Source organism: Magallana gigas, chromosome 5 (assembly GCF_963853765.1).
Source record: "Magallana gigas chromosome 5, xbMagGiga1.1, whole genome shotgun sequence".
In the NCBI taxonomy this organism is placed as follows: Eukaryota; Metazoa; Mollusca; class Bivalvia; order Ostreida; family Ostreidae; genus Magallana; species Magallana gigas.
The window spans coordinates 29,948,487-29,970,089 of record NC_088857.1 but is presented as its reverse complement, the minus strand read 5'-3'; the positions used below and the strand labels follow the sequence as shown (position 1 = coordinate 29,970,089).

General features: G+C 32.8%; 1 protein-coding gene across 12 annotated transcripts in view; it reads left to right on the top strand.

Annotated features, from left to right (window-relative positions):
- Positions 1-21,603, top strand: part of LOC105347404 (diacylglycerol kinase beta) — a 55,225-nt gene that overhangs the window by 17,747 nt on the left and 15,875 nt on the right. For 3 of the 12 annotated variants that reach the window (XM_066084128.1, XM_066084130.1, XM_066084131.1), the window contains 12 exons: positions 2,725-2,801; positions 3,052-3,436; positions 5,188-5,223; positions 10,103-10,261; positions 11,408-11,602; positions 14,457-14,506; positions 14,970-15,044; positions 16,075-16,194; positions 16,823-16,949; positions 17,724-17,812; positions 18,783-18,794; positions 21,229-21,345. In XM_066084128.1, the coding sequence (XP_065940200.1) occupies positions 2,725-2,801; positions 3,052-3,436; positions 5,188-5,223; positions 10,103-10,261; positions 11,408-11,602; positions 14,457-14,506; positions 14,970-15,044; positions 16,075-16,194; positions 16,823-16,949; positions 17,724-17,812; positions 18,783-18,794; positions 21,229-21,345 (1,442 nt within the window). Of the gene's footprint in view, positions 1-1,656; positions 2,091-2,724; positions 2,802-3,051; positions 3,437-5,187; positions 5,224-10,102; positions 10,262-11,407; positions 11,603-14,456; positions 14,507-14,969; positions 15,045-16,074; positions 16,195-16,822; positions 16,950-17,723; positions 17,813-18,782; positions 18,795-21,228; positions 21,346-21,603 lie in introns of those variants that run through there. The other 9 variants (XM_066084126.1, XM_066084124.1, XM_066084134.1 and 6 more) reach the window with 7 other exon arrangements.

Genomic DNA, 21,603 nt, shown 5'->3' with positions numbered 1-21,603 from the left:
AAATCATCATGCTGAAACCCTATCATGTTAGTGATTATCATTCTTACTTCTGTACAATGTACATCATGTAAGTGATCATTATGCCTAAACCAACTTGTGTTCTTTCTTACAATATGCTCATTATGTCATTCATACTCATGCATACTACAATGTGCCTGTGTACTCAAACACTCATCATTTCTACTATACAGTTCACCATGTTTATCCAGGCATACAAATAATCAACACCATGAAATTGCTTTGATATACAGTATTCATGTTCGTCATGACCAAAATGGCTACAGTTAAAATATATATCAATTTAGCAATTAACAATCATGCCTATATACTGTGCAAAATACAAATTATCAAAATCTTTGACTCCTGAGTTCTGCTAATGTTGTATTCACACAAAAAAATGGCTCACAATGTCATTCCCACTCCCAACTGTTGTCCTTAAAAGAAGTCTTTTTAATTCAAAGGGAGAAATAGAGGGTTAGAATGGTTTGAAAAGAGCTATATCTTAGTATGATATATGTGTGTGTTCCCTAATAAAAACCAAAAAAAAAGGAATGCAGGTGGATGAAAAAAGAGACAAAGCTCAGTATTATAAGCTTCATACTCTTGTGCAGTCATGTTACCTTTTCATGTGTGTACACAGCAATCATCATCAGGGAACGTATAAATGTGGCATCCTGGTTAACCACATTAATGGTGCCTGGTTAATCCAATGAATCCCAAAGATTCGGCCCTGTTTCTAGTCATTTACCGATATTTGAAAAAACTCAGTTGACAGGGGAAAAAGTTTCTAAATATATTTCGTCGTGATCATTTATGTAATTGATTTTTTTTTTTTTTTTGTTTAACTGGTGAGCAATTTGCTAGAAAGGTTTTGGATATAGATCCTTGCCTTTTAATGGACGGGATTAAAATTGCTATCCGTCTGTGTATAAAACTATGTGGCTGGATTTGTGGAGCTCATGGTCTTTTTAAGCTGCGGAGATAAGGAATACCTTGAGTCATTAATTCTCTCAATTCTCTGTCCTTCAAATTGTGGCCTAATGGCTAGGCTGATTTACTGGCTCCGATACATCTTGTTTTGATAGAGCTTTACGAGGTCCTCTGCCTCTTTCAAAAGCATACACACTTTAATACATTTTCATAAAGATTTGCCTCCATTTGCAGCTTTTAGGGGAAAAAATCTGAAATAGTTTTGCTTGTAATTTAAGTGGTAATCTCATCATTAAAAAAGTGAATGTATTTCAGTTTTATTATCATGGGTTTTTTTTATATAGTATGTTTGTTTATTTGTCATACATGTGTCATACGTCAGTTTCCCATTTGGTACAATTTTTTTTTGGGGGGGGGGGGGGAGGGGGGGGAGAGGTATAATAGTGTCTATATGCATTTGGTTATGATCAATTTTCATTACAAATTATCATATTTTTCTTTGTGTTAAGATGGCAAAACAACTCTTTCAAGGGAGATAATTCCTTATTTCCTCGTTTTGAATGCCTGGCCCTTAAAATTCTTTATTACTGAGATAGGAGGGTCAATGGAATGCTCAGAAGAGCTCAGGAAGACCGGATGAAGAGTAAAGAGCCCTCATTGAAAAGGAATATGAAGTTGTTAAGTGTGGTGGCTGGGGAAATTGAAGGAAGTTTGTCACTCAGTTCCGGACATGCACACAAGGAAATAACCAAGCAAAAATGTTGTTTTAAAAAACATCTCTTCTACACAAAATAATGGTAGAGGTTGTCACTTGTTTGCAGAATCGAGCATTTGTAATCCTTTGGAACTTTTAAGTGCATAAAGTGTGCTGGAAAAACAAACATTTGGATGACACTCGTGTGATGTAGATATGTTGCGTTGTCGCGTTTTGAAGTGCTCCTCTGGAGTGTATACATATGTAATCAAAGTACATGTCAAGCACATGTAAACATTTTATAAAAAAAAACCCAGGGATGACGTTGTTGTAAATTTACAATAAGCTTTCCTTTATGTTATGGTGACAGTGGGAGTAAAATGCATTTGTGGTGGATGGACAATGGATTTCCGTTCACTGGGCTCGGATATTTTGAAATATATGTTTAATAAGTGGATAGAGTTGGGTAAGTCAGATCTAGCAGATTATGATGTGCTGGATGTCTCTATTGAGAACTTTGAAAAAAACCACCCTATATTGTCAATTCAAATATGGCTGCATTATATTCCTTTGAGGACAAAAAAGCCTCTCTCTCTCTCTCTCTCTCTCTCTCTCTCTCTCTCTCTCTCATGCAAACTCAACATCTAGCTAAAAGCCATACACATACATACCTTTGAAATGAGAAGGTAAAGGGAATTATTTTCATCAGCCCAATCCCCTTGCAAATTTTTATATATTATGGTCAAACCACATTTACAACTCATGCACCTTTAAACTATTTAGATGAGTACACTAACCATTTTTTCCCATGACCCTTTGATGGAGGTTTGAAATGGGCTTGGTAGATGTATGAACTGTGTGGTAAATTTTTTCAGTATACTGAGACTGTATGGGAAAAAAAGATGCTCTTTTTAATTAAGTTAAATTCAATTGTGGTCTAGTGTTGAAGATATTTAAGATTTAAGTCTGCAGAACACAGATTTTATTCTAATGACTAACTGCGATGAGACTATTTTTAATGATTCTTTCATTCTAGAGAGTTGAAAACAGAAATTGTGTTTTTAATCGTGTATTTAAAATTGTCTTTTTTATCATTCCAGACTCTTCGAAGAAGTTAAAAGATGTCCTAGAGGAATTCAATGGTGATGGCTGCTTATCCAAATACAACCAAGATGAGGTTTGTTGAATTGATTTTTCTTTTAGGGGGTCTGTTCTTTTTAGATTTAAATTTGCATGAAAGAACTTAAAAAAGAAAAAAAAAAATAATATCCTTCCAAAAGATTGAATAACATATCTGTAAGGAGATGTGTTGTTCAAATGGTAACTGTTAGATGAATACTAATGTTAAAATAATTTCAACGTGAAATCATTTATATTTTATATTTATAGAACTGTTTATGAGTGTATTTCTTTATACCTGATTTCAGCCAATTGGGTATGACTGTTTCGTGCTGTTTATGGAGACGTACCTGGATGCTGAATTGCCAGAGGAACTATGCAAACACCTTTTCTACTCCTTCATGAAGAAGCCTTCACAAGCGGTGCCGGCGCCGCAAACTGTGGGTAAGGATCTACATCTGAAGGATGTGGGTAAGGATCTACATCTGAAGGATGTGGCGGCAGTCACCGCATCACAGACTGTTTGTGCCCCCATTACACATTTGGGAACTGAAATTCTGGTTGAAAAAGATAGGCACCACTCAGGACTGGCTGAAAAACTCCACGGCTTAACTGAAAAACTTAGTCTCCACGGGCTGGGCCATAGTCGCCATGATAGCGGGAGTGGTGAACTAGGGAGGCGGAGTCGAGCAGGTACCAGGAACCTGTCAATCATCCCGGGGCTTGCATGGTGGCCCCCTGGTGTTGTGGGTAGCTCTCAGTTTGTGCTGTTGATTTGCTGCCTGATGATTGTTGTGATGGATACACTGTGGCCGTTATTTTATTTTCCTTTTGTCATATATATTTATATATATATAATATATCATATCATCCGATTCTGCTGTATTTTAAATGGCTTACTTATTACACACTCACTCTATCTCTCTCTTTCTCTCTTTCTTTCTTTCTCTCTGATTAGGGTGTGGTCTTAACCATGGATCATATGATGTCCTTATATTGTTTATGAATCTCGTTCCAGAATTTTTTTTCTCAACCGCTTGTTGGTTATGAGCCTTATAGGGTACAAACAAAAGAACTTCATAATGTTTATAGCCTTTCAAATCATTGTCCATGTAAGATAATAAGGGCCTCCTGTGTTATTACTGTAGACATGATTCAATCTAGGTCATTTCAATGTGACAAGTTTTGCTACAGTATATTGACTTTGTTTCATCCACACATTTAAAAACCAAAAAGCAGCATCAAATATAAGATAATGAATCTTAAACTAATTAATGAAGATCCTTCCATTACTCTATGATTTAACAAATGCAGTAGTGGGTATTGAAATACCATTATCAGAATACTAATTAATGCATGCTTCTCAAAGTCTTCAAGAAATTTTAGTGTATAGTAGTTGTTTTGGTTGAATTTGATAATGCTTTGTTAATACTTAAATGCATGCTAGGTATTGCATTTATATATATTTGATGGGCATTTTGATTAAAGTGAGAAAGTGTGTTGTTATTTGATCAAGCGTTATATAATAAAATATTTCCGTAACGTTACTTTCAGAACGACTAGTTTCATTGGTGTCAGGTTTCATATGATAAACTCGCTGCCCCGGTGGAAATGTCAGATAGGCTGTTGATTTTGTCTCCTGTTTGCCCTCGGTAGGGTAGGTTTATGGATGGAGAGTTCAGATTAGAGTCATTTTGTGCACAGATTTGAAATCTTATTGTGCGTGCAGTAAGGTGAACTGCTAGGCTTTTTATGGTGGTTTTGTGCAGGGTTATTGATTGATACTGTCAGAGGAATATTATGGCTGGGCTTTCAAGCATGGATTCAATATTATTGCCATATTCTCCGAAAGAAGATCATCATGATATATATGTTGATGATTTTTTTTATAAAATATTAGCAAATGAATATACAGTCAAACTTCATTTTCTCGAAATAGACTGTTTAAAAACTTCAAGATATTCGAATATTCAAGATATCGAAGGTAAAATCGTTAATATGTGCTTAGGACTTACAAATCACTTTGACATATCCATTGTATTCAAGACATCAGTGTTCGAGATAACGAAGTTCAACTGTATATTCTTTATTATTCAAAAAGCAAAAGTTGTATAAAAAAAGGATAGATATTTAATATGAGGGGAAAAAAGAGAATGCATGTTAAAATGTTGAATGTTGTATTGCTGAAAAAATACAGTAGAACCTGTTTATTTTTTAAATATACTCCTTCAAAACCTTTCTAATCTGAAATCAATGAAAACAAACTTATTTTATTACAAGGTCTGAGACCTTCAAAATTATGGTTATGTGCATATGAAAAACATGTATGTGTTGATTAAACAGGTAATGCTGTATTTAATTGTACGTAATTTTAGATATAGTATTTTATTGTAATTTAATGTGTATACATGTATTGACTCAAGTCCATGTTGTTGTGCTTTCAGAATGTATGTCCGTTGATGTACCTTCAAACGAGAATGGTAACTCCATAATTATCAACTTAATTAGTGTTATACCTCTCTCTCTCTCTCTGATTACTTACATTAGTAATGTACCTGAATTAACAAATTCTTCCATACAACCTTTAAGTTGTTGACTATAGTGCCTTTGCTTTGGAGTGGAATTCCTGCATAACTGTCTGTCACTCCTCTTGATATATCCTAATGCTGGCTTTTGTTTCCTGTCGCCATACTAATAATATTTGCAGTTAGTACTTAGCTTCACTGGTGATACAGAAGATATGGTTGGCATTCATGAACCCATTTGATTTGTACTATTTCAGATCATTGTTGGACTTTGATCCCCATCCCCCAAACAAAAAAAAGCAGAAACCAAAATAACAAATCAAGAAAATAAATGGAAAGATAAAAACTTATTACTACATTTAGAAGTGAAATGAAATTTTCCATCACTGTTAAAACTTCTTTTTTTATCATAAATTTAAGATTACTGATTATAACTGTCTTATATTGAGTGAATGGTTAAAATTTTCTACAGGACGTGTTTTAACTTATAGATTCCATTTGAAAAATACAATGGAATAAAGCATATCCATTAACAGGAAACAGTACTTACAGTAAAAAGTAAACAATAAAGATAAACCCTTACTGCCTCATCTTTTTGATTCTTCATGATTTCTTTATATAAAAATGCATAACAGAAGGTAAGTTTTGTGATCTGTGTGTCGTAAGGTCAAGTCCAGCTGAGGTTTTCACAACTTTTTTGTAAGGTCAAGGCCAGCTGAGGCTTTCACAATTTTTCGCCTTCAAAAGAAATTTTGAACCTATTTTTCAATATTAAAATTTGAAATAACTTAACTTTAATGTGCTGAACTCTTACCTTGATTTATATTTTATTATGATGTGTTCAATTTCAACTGAAAAGTTAAAAATTTGCATTTAAAGTAGTCCGAGTATCGCACTACGTCATAATACGGAATTTACAATATTGGTTCGACTTTTACAAAGCGTTTTTGATACCCGGTATTGATTTTGCTCTACATCGCTGTTGTAAGCAATGGCAATAATAAGCAATTAGAACGGTAATATATGTATTCTATGAGAGATAGAAATGATACATGTTGAGAAACTCGATTCTGTTTAAGTAAAATGAAAAACGAAGTTTCTGATTAACCAGGATCTCAGGTATGCTTATATCTTCTTTATTTTGACCCCCCCCCCCCCCCCCGAATTTTTCTTTTTCTTTTACTAAAACCGGTTTAAATTTAGAGACAGAAGCTATTTCGATTTTAATCAATCGTCAATTAATTAATGTTTAAATGACATCTAACATTGTTGACAGATATAGGCAGAAAACTGTAGCAAAATGTGATTTTTACGGATTTTTTCGTCAGGGACTACTTGGTTTAGATCTTATAGCGTGAAAAGTAATCCGTCAACATATCATTTAATTTACAAAATCTTTTTTCTAAGATGTCAATCTATAGAATAAACACCATGAATTTAAGTTTGAGTCCATAAAATAGTAAAAAAATTACCAAACGCGATACTAGCATTGCATTTTTTGTATTCTATTTTGATACATCAGGTCCATAAAGCGTACTTACTTACAAAAATTTGCGCAAAATTATTGATGAGATATGGCTTAAATAAATATTTATACTATATTTTGTATGTTCAGTTCTAATTTTCCCAAAATTGGTAATTATTTTTAGGAAAAACGGACGTCTGGCAAATTTCATAATTGTCAATAATTTTCGCAAGGGGGTACACCCGTCTGAGAGGTGATAACAAACAAACTAGCATGTAAACATACATATTTTCTTTTGTATATGTATTGCTAGAATGTATATTTATCATTTAAAGCTAAGCTTTTAATGATTGAGCCCATTTAGTGCCGAGTATAGGTCTACCTTAATTTGGAAATGAATTTTTTATTTAAGATTTAAAGAATTATATATTCACCCTTCCCCAGAAGGTAGTGGATTACAATATTAACAGTTTTGGTATTGTGTACAAATTTGTAAATTGATGATATTTATATATTTTGGGATCAATTAGATTACGTTTAAGAAATCTTTTTTAATTATTGGAACAATTAACTTGAAACATCTTTTGAAATTTTTTTTTTCAATTCACCTTTTCCAAATGCCTAAAACCTGTTAAGGTAAAAGTGATGATGAAGTACATCTATGAATTTTAAATTGAATTACATCTAGTGAGTAATGAACATGTGTGTGTTTGTGTGCCTTGAACTTTTTTCACCTTTCTTCAAATGCTTAAAACAAAGGAGTATATATGATATGGGCCTAAAATGGCCCCCTAAAATGAACATCATCATTTTACTATCATTCTTTGTTTTATTAGTACAGATATGTATGTGATGTGTTTGCATAATATTCATTTTGGTTCAAGTGCACACAATTTAGGAATATGACATCGTAAAGACAACCTTTTCCCGCCATTTTTGCATTTTTAGCGTAAAACAGCTTGTTTTCAAGCAGTTTTTCCTTCCGAAAACATAGAGCGCATTCTTGAACAAATAAAATATTTCAATCAGAGATGTATTTAGCCAAGACTAAAGAGTGACAAAATTTTTTTCCTTGTTCAAGCATGCCCTCTATATTTCCCATTCGTAAATAGATAAGAAAAATGTCAATTTTTGGCTGATTTTGATTGAATTATAGAAATGGCGTCACTTCTGACGTCATATACTGCCAGTGAGTGCAAATAAATCAAATAAATAGATAAAAAATATATTTAATATCAACTCTTATAAAAAATTAGTTAACATTTTATTGTACCCGAAGCACTTAAAAAATGGCGAATTATGGGGGCCAAATTTAACTCTAATCATATATAGTTCTTTAACATGCAAGTGAGTTTGAACAAAATGATTGTTCATTTACGACACAGGCAAATTATTTTTAGTAACATCATTATGGACAGTCATGACAAGGAAAAATATGTATATGTTTATAAAATCATAGATAGCATTTTGGAATTATCATGATGTCCTTTCAGCATAAAGGCCACCAAATCATTTGTAAATCTGTGTGCTCGCTCACGTAATTCACAGATCACGTAATTCACAGATAAAACGGGGAAACTATTTGGTGTTGTGGTAGCCTTGTGTGATTGCTTGCTGTAATTCAGCATCACCTAATCTGTCTTGATATTCTAACACAAATCACCCTACCAATATGTCTGTGAGATGAATTGTGATTGTACAGCAGGGACAATGTGTCTGGATAAGAACATAAGCCCAAGAAGTCAATCATTTCCCCGTCTCTTCAGTCGACAGTCTGATTTTTTTTTTTTCGTCTTTATTTTTTTTTTTTTCGCCCTCCCTTCTCTGGGTCTTCACTTGCCTTGATTTGTGTCATTTGCTTTTTGTGTGTGAATAGATTTGATGAAAAACTGTTTGATGTATAACATGGGATGATGTAGGGTCTGATGTCTTGTGACATTCCCATCAGCGCTTGGGGCGCAGTTTGCGGCTTTCGGGTTTTTAGGGCAATCACAATTGCTCCAGTGACATTTGGGAGCCTGCGACGGCTTGGAAAGCACTCTGAGGAATTGGTGCACCACTGAATCGGCTGATTTCACCTTTGACATTTTCATAAACTTAATTCTGGAAGCATCTTTGGCGGAAAATAGAAAGTCTAATTCTATTTGCGTTGTACTTGATTGCAACTAGATTATGGGAGTCAATAGATGTATGGAACATTTGCATGAAGAGATAACTAAATGCGGGACAATACATTCTGGTCACTCTCCAATGCTTTTCTTTGCCAAGTTTTTGCCTCATTGGGAAGCCGTTATTGGATTAGGCCGATGCAATAAGAAGGCGTTTATTAGTTTATGGCACATTTCAACTTGAGATATGGTGGTCACCAATTCTAAGAAAGTCTCTGATAAAACTTGGAAATAATGGTGTATTAATTATTTTTTATTAGTGGCATTCAATATTGATGCTGTTACATTTTTCACATAAGAATGGTATTCTAGCTCTTTTGCTTCAATTTTGAGCAATTTACAAATTGATAAATATTCTCTTTTTCTAAATTACTTCATTATCTAAATTCTCTAAATATGTGAAGCTGCCTTATTTATTTCAATAATAATTTAATTTGAGAACTAGGGTAATACTAATCATTATTGGAGTGAGACTACAATGTATATTAAAATAAATTCAAATTTAATTGAAAATATTGATATTGTAATTAATATCCTTTACAACACTATATTTCTATACATTTTGTATATATCTCTCCTAATTTTGCAGATTAGCTAAATTATAGTGTATTGGAGAATTATGGAAAAATTTTCATAAGAAATTATCTAGATTTAATTAAAGTTTTCACATTATATTCAAATACATACATAGCAGCAAAGTTTGAAGAAAAAAATTCAATTAAGCTACATGAATGCAATTTGATCTTCCAAAAGAGTATTATTTATTGAACTTGAAGAATTCCTAATTGATCATTTTCATATACCCGGTACTCTCCAAAACACTCAAAAATCTATTGAGGAAATAATTTTCATCTACAGTTTTCTGAAAATTTTCTTCAGTGTCAATGAATTGATTGTTAATCAACTAGTTAAAAGGTACTCAATAATTGTGTAAAATAGTTTTTTAAATATAAGATAATTTGCATATACTTATACTATTTTGATATACATGTACATAGAAACATGAATTATATTAGATCTTGATATAATTTATTATGATATATATATATACATGCAACTATTATTTTAATGAACCATTACTTGCATTTCATCTTATTTTTTGAATTGATTTGTAAGTGTCGTAGTTAGTTTATATTCAGAGTAGTTATCAGGCATTAATTCAATAAATAATATAGCTAATATTGAGTTTGACTGATTTCAGGCTCTGCCTCTGTTTCAACTCACACATCTGTTGCTATGACAACAAACCCCGGCCTGGAGAAGTCCTTGATGGCTCGAGATGACAGCCAGCTGGACGCCTCCACTCACTCACGCTCATCCTCCAAGAAATCCAGTCACAGTATACACTCCAATCATAACGGTAACCAGTCCACCAATCACAAAAACCACTCCCCTAATAGTACCAAATACAGTCAAACTTTGTTATCACAAACTAGATGGGACTGTTTAAAAACCTCAAGATATCTGAGTATTCGTGATATTGAGAGTAAAACACTGAAAAAATAAGTGGTTGGGACTTACAAACTTTTACGGCAAATCCATTGTGTTTGAGATATTGGTGTTCGAGATATTGAAGTTCAACTGTACTATAAAATCCAAAATAAATATTATTTTTTCCATTTATAACATTTAATTTTCAACTTTATTAAATTGCCAGCAAAATATCTTCAATATAGTTATACCGGTATATTGATTATATAAAACAAAACTTAATTCAGACAAAACCATATTTTTTTCTAGCAAATCAATGAGATTTGTTCCCTGAAACATTTCTGTTTCTAAAGCAAATGTACTGTACATATTCAAGCAGGAAATATTCGCCCCCATTTTATTTTTGCCCCCTTTACCCTCCTTGTCATTAGGCAAATAGTAAACTGGGCAAATTCAAATCAATTCTTAAATTACTGTGTTATTTAGAAAATGTATGTATCTTATATTACATTGTCTGGACAAAATCAAGATGGGGCATACCAATTGCAAGTGAAGAAGGGCAAAAAAGGCAGGGCAGAAATAACCCTGTATACAGTCATTTATATCATGTTCAGAATCTGTGGCTACACTTTTATAAATTGTACAATAACCACTTCCATAATATAGCATGCTTTTTATGTTCCAAGCATTTATTGTTCAAATGTGTATAAATTAGTGATATTTGCAATGAACAACCCCAAACTATTAATTGAATGCGGAACAAGACACCATGCATTCAATCAAATCACCACTTAAAAATTTATGTTGAACACCATGTAATTTTTGGATTGTTTTGCACTTGATAATATTTTATTTTATACTCTCTAAATATTTTAGGCTATAGTCAGACATGATCTTTTGATGTAATAGATAAATATAAACTGGAAATCTTGCTGAATGAAAAGAAATGTCTGTATAAGTTTCCATGGATGCCATTGCTCTGTCATCATGTTGAGTTCATCCATTGTATATGTACTTACATTTTTTTTCATTACAGATTTAAGATTGATCTTTTTTGCTCCTTTGTTCCTTGCAGGTCACTCATTAGATTCTTTAGATCCATGGATACCTCAGTCCAATTCCTCGTTACCTCGGGTCAACCCTGTAGAGCTAAAGTCGGTGCAGAAACGCTCCGGCAGCAGCGATATCCGAACAGGCCACATCTATCTGAAGGACCTGGTCTGTTTTCTGTCTCTACTAGAAGCAGGGAGGCCGGAGGACAAACTAGAATGTGAGTGGGGACTGCGTATTGTCAACATGGGCACAGGTTTTAAATTTCATGGGCATACTGGGCTTCACTGGTACTTTTATGTATGCAGTACCTTTGCCTGATAGTAAAGCTACAGGAAAACTTTATTTTGATTTGGCTCAGAGTTATTTTTTTAAAAAGTACAACAAACTACCAATTACTTTACTATGATATAAAATTTTGTGTCCATCTTTAGACAGAAATATTAAATAATGGTTTTGTGGATCTGTCTGTTTGGCCACACACTGTAGGCAAAATTTTGTACACTAGGTTGCATTGGGTAAGAGGAAGAACCCAGTTTTTTTGTGTTCAGAGTTTATGGACAATGTTCAGATTTACAGCAAACTATGCCATGATAATTGCAAGCTATATATGATTTCACTTTTACCATGATTTTTTTTTTATAAAAATGCCATACTATATTTACTGCTGCTGCCTTTTTACATAAATTGGTCATGTGTATTTTTTAAATTATGTACCATTAGCAGAACTTATTCAAATGGACGCTGCAATTCATAATTGATAAAATGAAAACAAATGCACCATGCATTAATTGTTAAGACGTCTTTGTTGAATATGATAGAATCCGCTTTATGCTACATACAACAAAATTTATCTTTCTCTGACATCAGAAATATGATGATACACCCAAAGGGTAGGATTATATAATATGAACAACAGCCTATGTACATAAACATTTAGCACAGATTGTTATCAAGTGTTCTCTTTGTGTAACTCAATCCTTATTCCATCAATGGAACAGTTGTATGTTTACATTTTGTTTAACAGTTTTTCTTTTGATTCTGCTTATTTGATAATTATGTAATGGGAATTGAAAACATCAGATCAACAGTTTAAATGGAAAATCGAATAATATATATATATGTACCGTATTGATAATATGTCAAATTGTATTTGAGAGAGCTAGGACCTGATGAAGGTCTGCAAAGAAATCTGTTGAGTGTTTTCTAAATTAATTAATTAGCTTTATCAATAAGGAATAAGGTAAATCAAAGGAAATCAACAAAATCATTTATACATATACTGTATACAGTGAAATATTTGCCCCTCCCTTTTTTTTTTTCACCCCTTTCGCCTTAGTTGTCAGTGGGGGAATTTTTGACTGTGTAAATTCCTTCGTCTCAAATCATCTCTCTTAAGGTACTTCACTACACTGAGACTTATACTTTTTAAGACACTACGTCACAAGATGGCGATTTAAATGTTTTGTTAAACTAACTGTATCAATCGATTCAGATGTGTATCGTCATAGCTCAGTGGTTAAAGTATGAGGCTTGTGAACCGCAGGTCATGAGTTCGAATCCACCTGGGGCTTTTGTTTATGCTTACTGAATGAAATTTTTGAAAATACCATTTTTATCTAAAATTGCACATTTTTTCGCCTATTTAATAAATATACTTCTTATCCATCATGCTTTCTATCATAATCAAGTAATTTTTTGCTGATATGAGAAACTATTTCAAGGTGTAGTGAGGCACCTTAAACAAAACTGTTTGCCAATGCATGTAGAAGGGCAAAAATTACAGAGCGAAAATAAGGTGTACAATACTTTATGAGATGAAGATGGTTAAATATATACAACATGAGACATATTTGTAAAATTAATGAATATGTTTAAACCATAAGAATCTGGGTGGGGTTGTGGCTAAAACTTATTATATGGTCATTAAGTATGAAAATTCTGTAGATAGATCGAATTATGCCTTTCTAATAATAGTAAGCTAATCTACCATCATTCTTATAAAGGTGAGGGCGGAACCTAATATGATTAAAAGGCATATTTGCCTTAGTATAATTAAGACAATTAATGCTTTTACCCACATTGAGTTTTATTTTTGATAGCAACCAGCTATTTGACGTCATCATGCCGTTAAAATTAATGATAATTTTATACGTAAAGGAATGAATGACAGACACGCGGGGTCACTGAGTCATTCAAAATAGTGATGACATCATCACAGTCCCCCAGTCTATTGATCGGCTTGCTCTAACACTGTTATTAGTCAAGTTTATTTTGAGACTTTGGGAGGTTACTCAACGGCAAGGCAATTCAAAATGATGTCAAACATACGGGTTGTCTGTGAGAAAATAATTTCACGGGCCAAGATTTATAGCAGTTTAATAAGAACACTTTCAATAAGGGTTAATCAATGTGCGTTCTAGGGGATTGGTTTGTGTGATGTGTGAAGAGAGATTTTTCAGTTTGATTAAAGAGGAATTGAATGCCCGTTTATATATTATTGTCATTAGTTCTCTCTGTTTATCAAGTTCTAAAATGTAATTACATTTTATGTACAGGGATCTGATTTCTTTCCTGTGATAATTAACAATTACAGTATAGATACTATAATTTCATATACCTCTCAACTTTCTGCCTTGTCTTAGTACATCTGTATGTAAATCTAGTTCACATGAACTGAAAATGAACTACATGTAAATATAATGTTTATCTAGGAATTTTTTGCTATAATGTATTCTATGTATAATTGATATTTTGTTAACTTCAAATTAATATACTGTATATTCCTGATTAAACGAGAGAAATTAATTTCTGCATAAAATCGCAAGAATTTTAAAGTCTTGCTTTTATTTTTCAGACAGTTTTCAAATATAGAATTTAATAACAAAAGTTGGTCATCGCGTTTACGGTAATATAGTTTCTCACGATTTGATACAAAACGGCAGAATCGCGCAATTAAGTACTCGCATGAAATAAGGAATTTACAGTTATTTTATTTGAATAAATAATGTAAAAGAAATTTAATCTTTGGTAAAATGAATAAATCTAACAAGCTTACTGTTTCTACTTTGCAGTCATGTTTAGGTTGTACGATACAGATGGCAATGGCTTACTAGATGCTAGTGTAAGTATGAACCTCATTTGCTAAACATCCGGATGATTGTGATTATTTTTAAATTCATGTATTTTTTTTTATGATTATTATTATTTCATACTTCTTACCTTGCAATATGTAAACATTTATTTCATTTAATATATTAATACTAATATTGGTCTTTAACTCCTAAGTAATAAATTCATTAAAAAATTTCAGCAAAGCATAAAATTTATTGAATATTAAATTTTTTTTTTTAATATATATTTTTTAGAAGAAAAATAAGAAATTAGTCAATCTACTGTCTATTGCTTACATTTTTCGGATTTAAAATAAAGGGGGGGGGGGGGGGGGGTTATAATGATAAAATTTTGTTGCTGTGTTTAATCTGCCTTATATGTGTGGGTTTTCAAGGGCCCAGTAAGGGGCATTGAAAATGAACAGTATGGATTGAGTGTACTTGTGGCAATATGTCTCCGATTTCTTCCAACAGGAACTAGATTGTATAGTGAATCAAATGATGTCGGTAGCAGAAAACTTAGGCTGGGACGTTAGTGAACTAAAACCTGTAAGTATATTACATGTATCATGGTCTTTTGGTAAAAAATATTATCTACTGTAATTAGTCTGAGTTCTTATCAGGTAGAAGATGGTCAGTTGGATAGATAGTGTTTAAACATTTATGGATGTAACATATGTTGGTGAGTATGATGGATAAAGTAAGCTCTAATTAAAGGAAAAACATATTTTGAGTGACCGTGTATTTGTGCTACGGACATTTTCTTTGGCTAATTTAAAAAAAAGATGTGTTAGGATGCAATGACAATGTCTTCCGAAGTTATCCATTCAGACAGAGTCAGCGAAACAAAAAATGCAAGAAATGTTTGATAATCTGCAGCAACTTAGTAGAAAAAGCAATTTAAGTGAAGCTCAAGGCACAAAGAGACTTCCAATACATGTACATGTATATATATTTTAAATTTTCATGTATGCATCAACTGCATGGTTTATTAAATATTGAAGCCCACATTGTGTTTATGGTACTGCATGCAGAAGTGTGTAGAGTCTTTGAGGTTAAAGGATTTGAGATATTGAGGGTTAAAAAAAACTTGCAGTTGGGACTTCAAATTCACTTTGATATGCTATTTTAAGATACTGAAGTTCAGTTGCACGTGATGCAATGATGAGCAGCTTGTTAAGATACTGATATTGGAGCATCAATCGAGCAACAATCAAGGACTTGCAGTTGCTATGATTTTAGTAACAGCTTGGCATTTAATGGCTTTACGTATCCTTGATATTGGTGACACAGAAATGGTCTGTTTTCTGCATGTTGATCGATGCAGGGCGTTGTTGTTTGTGATAATATATATATATATATATAAGTCAGTGCACAGCAGTTTATCACCCACATAGTTGTATGGAAATTACAAAATTAACCACACACATCTGTTTCATTTTTATATATTTACGAATTTTATCTAAATGTAGATATCTAGATCCTTGACATATATCCCTAAAAATAAGATATGTTTCAATATGCAGAACACAAATTTACTATTTTATTTTATATTTGCCTAATATTAATGTTATTACAGATTCTACAAGACTTGTTGAAGGAGATAGACTATGACTCTGACGGTACTGTATCACTGGAGGAGTGGAAGAGGGGGGGCCTGACCACCATTCCACTGCTAGTCTTGCTGGGCCTCGACACCGTAAGTCAAGCACACCGGAAGATACTGTCAAACCAAGTAAAATTCACAATGACTTGGTTTTGCTATATACCTAGTTGTGATTAACTTGTTCAGGAAGATTAGTTTTTTAACTAAGCCAATGGTTATGAATTTAAAAAAATAAAGAGCAGGTTTGGGGCAAGAAATTTTTGAAACAACAAAATCATGTTGAAACTCGCAAGAATTTTCCCACATATAAAAACATGTTGGTTAACAGTGGTCAGATTGAGATCCTCTTATATAGTCATGTATACAGATAACTGCATCACATGAAATCTGCATAAATTACATAAATTTGAAAAGAAAAAATACATCTTCAAAAAGAATTAAAACAAATGTCTTTCTGAGTTCATAATTGATAAAAATAATTTACATTCACTCGAATTTGCAACTGATTTATGCAATTATTGTAATAATTATGTTAATTCTCAAGACTATTGTATGTGTGCTATTTTCATACGGAGCACAGTTCCTCTTACTGTTGTATGAATAATCAATTTTAGCCATAACAGTTTTTTATGTTTAACTAATTATTCAAATATTTTTTCATCAAAGTTAAAATTATGTTAGTAGGATACCAGTAAATTTTGATATAATTTTTTATTTGTAGAATGTCAAAGATGATGGAACACACACATGGAGATTAAAGCATTTTAACTACAAATTAAAACCAGCATACTGTAATCTCTGTCTCAACCTCCTGGTGGGGCTTGGCAAACAGGGACTGTGTTGTACATGTAAGTAGGGGGAATACAGGGACTGTGTTGTACATGTAAGTATGGGGGAAACAGGGACTGTGTTGTACATGTAAGTGAGGCCAAGCAGGGGCTGTGTTGTACATGTAAGTAGGGGGGATACAGGGACTGTGTTGTACATGTAAGTAAGGGGAAACAGGGACTGTGTTGTACATGTAAGTAAGGGGAAACAGGAACTGTTTGTACATGTAAGTGAGGGCAAGCAGGGGCTGTGTTGTACATGTAAGGGAGGGCAAGCAGGGGCTGTGTTGTACATATAAGTAGGGGGGATACAGGGACTGTGTTGTACATGTAAGTGAGGGCAAGCAGGGGCTGTGTTGTACATATAAGTAGGGGGGATACAGGGACTGTGTTGTACATGTAAGTGAGGGCAAGCAGGGGCTGTGTTGTACATGTAAGTAAGGGGAAACAGGAACTGTTTGTACATGTAAGTGAGGGCAAGCAGGGGCTGTGTTGTACATGTAAGTAATGGATTTAGGTAAATAAATACATGTAAGAAAGGCTGGGTTTTGGGAACAGTTTTGCTCTTTACAAGTAAATAAAGGTGGGGCTTTGGAACTGCCATACATGTAAATGGATGTGTTCTGCTTGTCCACCAGATGCTTTATGTGGTTTATATTTTGTTTATAAGGAAGAAAAAATGATGGAGGATTGAAAATTAGCTAATGAATTTTTGTATTTTCCTATTAAGACAAGTATTCTATGAAAATTTATCTATTTAATTTATCTATTAATTTAAATTTATCTATTTGACAGTCTGTAAATACACAGTGCATGAGAGATGTGTACAGAGGGCGCCAGCGTGCTGTATAACGACGTACGTCAAATCTAAGAGAACCCCTCAGGTATGTCACGCCACTGACACAGGCACACAGCCAATCGCACGGATATACAAGTATCTTAGCAACCATGCACTTGCTACTTATGTAGGGGAGTTTTACCATAGAATCTCATTTGTGTTATATTCATATTAATAGAAAATCTTTTTATAAGTAACCCTTAATTCGAAGAATTTTTTTTTCTACTTGATGCATTCAACACTGAAAAACTTTGTTTAACCTCTTGGTGGAGAGCTATCAAAACAGAATATGGATTTTAAATGCAAACTTTTTATGTTTATTCATTAAGGATATATGCCATACATATAACACAAATGATGTAGTTACAAGTTCTTTCAATCATCCTGCCTTCTCATCAAATTAAAAATCTGTTCACACACGGTACTTATTTTCCGTAGGATTTTAAAATCACAACTCATAACTACTTAGTACTTTTTTTTCTTTTCAAAATATTAATTATTTTAATTACAAGCATGTATGCTAGTACATGTATGCTAGACAAAAGGCAATGTATTTTGTGCTTTTGGAACAGCTAGACTGTGTTTCTCTAACATCATTCAGTTTAAGTGTTCTGTGCCAGCTAGCTATCTCTATTATTGACTTCTCCATTATAAAATATGATTTTCTGTTGATAACTTCACTTTCTACATGTAATCCATGTAGTGAATTTACTTATCATATGCAAGTACCCTCAAGGTCATATGAGTCGTTTCTGAAAATCTTTTCATTCAATACAATTTTTTTTGTGACTGTCCGATGCATAAAATCTACTGGTAGCATAATATGAGATATGATGAAGAAGTCAGAAATGCGGTGCATATATTTTGTTAATGATAGTGAAGCCTACTGGTATTTTAATTATTTAGAAGAAAGAAACAACTCATATCTGGTCCTTGGTCTGGTACTTGCCTTGTGCTTTTGTTTTGAATCTACTTGATCATATTGCCATTAACTTACACCTCCTTCGTTACCACAGGATCGCCCACAGGTAAATTCACTCGCTCTAGTTCAGCAAATCATAGATTAATGCATTTATCATTACATTTTTATTTTTGGTTGAGAATATTATTTTTTCTTCTTGAATGCCTTGCTTTTGGTTTCTTTCTGTGGAAATATATAAATGTATTTATATACACATCAATGTTGTGGTTTGGGATGAGGTTACTGGTAGTTAAAAACCAATGCTTGGAAACAGTCAATTGAAGTTTTTGAAGTGTGAATTTTCCGGTTACCTTGCTGTTTCATTATCATGTAAATACTGTAAACCTACTTTTATTCGTAATGTCTTTATTTCGCGATTTACTTCGGATAAACTGGTTTGCGATGACTAATTTTAGTGAACTAACCTTATTCAGACCCAATGAAATGACAAGGACCGGTTTTGTGGCAAAAAATATTCGCGATGAAGAAGCTCTCGCTAACCACATGAAAATTTCTTGCAAGCGAATAAAAATTGGTTAACAGTACCTTTTGCATGATATATCTATGCCATGAAAAAGTAACAAATCAGTGGTTTATAAATTGACAACTCTCATTGATATGAACGATGGTGTGTGTATGTGTTTAGTTTTATACATGAAATATATTAAACTGGATAGCCTAAAAAATAATTGGGAATTCTTTTAGAGTGTTGAAGAGATAAAATTTGGATCAAATGAATTTCTTTTTAGTCTTGAACTCATTTGTAAATTCTAGAAATATCTTTAGATTGAGATTAATTATCTCATGATTGGGAACAGCAAGTTACCATAAAATGACTAAATGATTTTGAATCCTTTAATTGTGACAAGTTTCTGTGCTGGAGTCAAAAATATAAGCTTCAAAATTGTAAACTTAAGATGAAAATTGATATGTATAAAACAGGTCATAATTAAATACAGAGCATCAAACATATCCAATTTCATGCCTTTGGATTTTTTGTCTACTGCATCCCTATCAATTTCATGGTGAAGGACTTTCACTCGCAAACTCTTTTGATTCATTTAAAATTATACAAAAACCTAATTTTTCATATACATGTACACAGATGCAAAGAAATGCATTTTAATAAAAACCAGTATTCTGAGTAAGTAATTTGTGAAAACTAAATCATATTTTGATCAGTTTATAGAAATTGTTAAATCATTTTGTAAAATTATTGTAAAAATCATTTTAACCATGCATTGCTGCAGTAAATGAATACTGCAAAACCCATAGAGTTTAGCTGTAATCATGTTTTCATGCATATTGTGCTGTGCTTATTAACTGCTAATTAAAGTAAATTAATCCTTACATGTATATGCTGTTAAAAGAAATACAAATTAGTTGAAAGGGGATGTCTAAGCCAGATTTTGAGTGCATAAATTTACGAGCATTTTACAGTACATGTTAGAGTAATTTTTAGAAGTTCTTCTTGTTTTAAAAGTTTTAAGACCTCATGCCAAGTTATTATATTATCAATTGTTTTTGTTTTATTCAATTTTGTAGTTAATAGCATGAGATATGTACAATGCATTATTTGATTTTCAATTTTAAGAGAACACGTTATCTATACATATCGCTTGGTTTTGGAACTTTTCTTTAGTTTCTTCTCCCTTTCTTTCAATCATCATTGATATGAGTATTTTCACTAACATCTATAGTGACACAATAATTTTAATATAAGCTTTTTCTTAATGCACTTCAGTTTTCAAAAGGTTGCATTAAAAATCCCATTGCATACCATTACATTAAGAAAAAAAAGAGAATGCATCAATCCCAGGCCTTGGGCAAATATTGTGCATAATTGGTGAAGGGTGTCTTGGACTCTTTATTATTTCTTTGTTATGATATGTTGTGTAAGAATCCCTGGAGATTCAGATAAATAAATAAAAGATTTCAATTTGATAATGATTATTAAAGATTTGATTTTTATTTCTGCCAGATAATTGTGATGAAAAATTTTGTAATGTCATATGCAAGTTAGGTAAAAAAGAAAATGTCTGTGAAATGTTTGTGATTTAAAATGAAAAATTAAGTAATTGAAATATTTCATCACCAAAGAGAGAGAGAGAGAGAGAGAGAGAGAGAATGAATATTTTCAAAACAGCAGAGAAAGACATAAAAGCTTAAAAGACTATAATAATGTATCATTACTTACTGTATTAAGCAACAAAGATAGAAGAGCATTTAAGACTTAAATTATTCATATTTAGTCATGCCTTACACATAGCTGATTGATTTTAACTTAATTGATCTATCTAATAAGACATGCATTATTGCTGTTAAGGTTTTTTGAAAGTATTGAAAAATGTTTACACGTTCAAAATTTGACAAAAATACTTAATGAACTTAATACATGTAAAAACAGAGAGGTTGTGGTCCCAAGCTTTATATATACTTCCACCTCTAAATGGATGAAAGTCTGAATTTTGACTCAGATCTGACTTGTTTCTGTTTTGCAGACACTGAACCATCACTGGGTGGAAGGCAACTGTCCGGGGCGGTGTGACAAGTGTAAAAAATCCATCAAGACCTACAACGGGTTAACAGGCGTGCACTGTCGATGGTGTCATATATCTGTAAGTATACTGGGGAATCATTTTTATTTGTGGGGGTCAGTGTTCATGGGTAGCAAAGGTTTTTCTTGCCTTGTGGGGAAGTAATTTAGTTGGTTGTGTAACTGGGAAAATTTTAGTAACTAATGATTGTATAATGGTATGTGGGGATGTAAATTCGTGGACAAGAGTTACCGGGAATCCACGAAAGCCATGAAAATCAGTCCCCCACGAACGGGGGTGATTCCACAGTAAATGCAAGAGTTGGAGTTGCTGTACCCA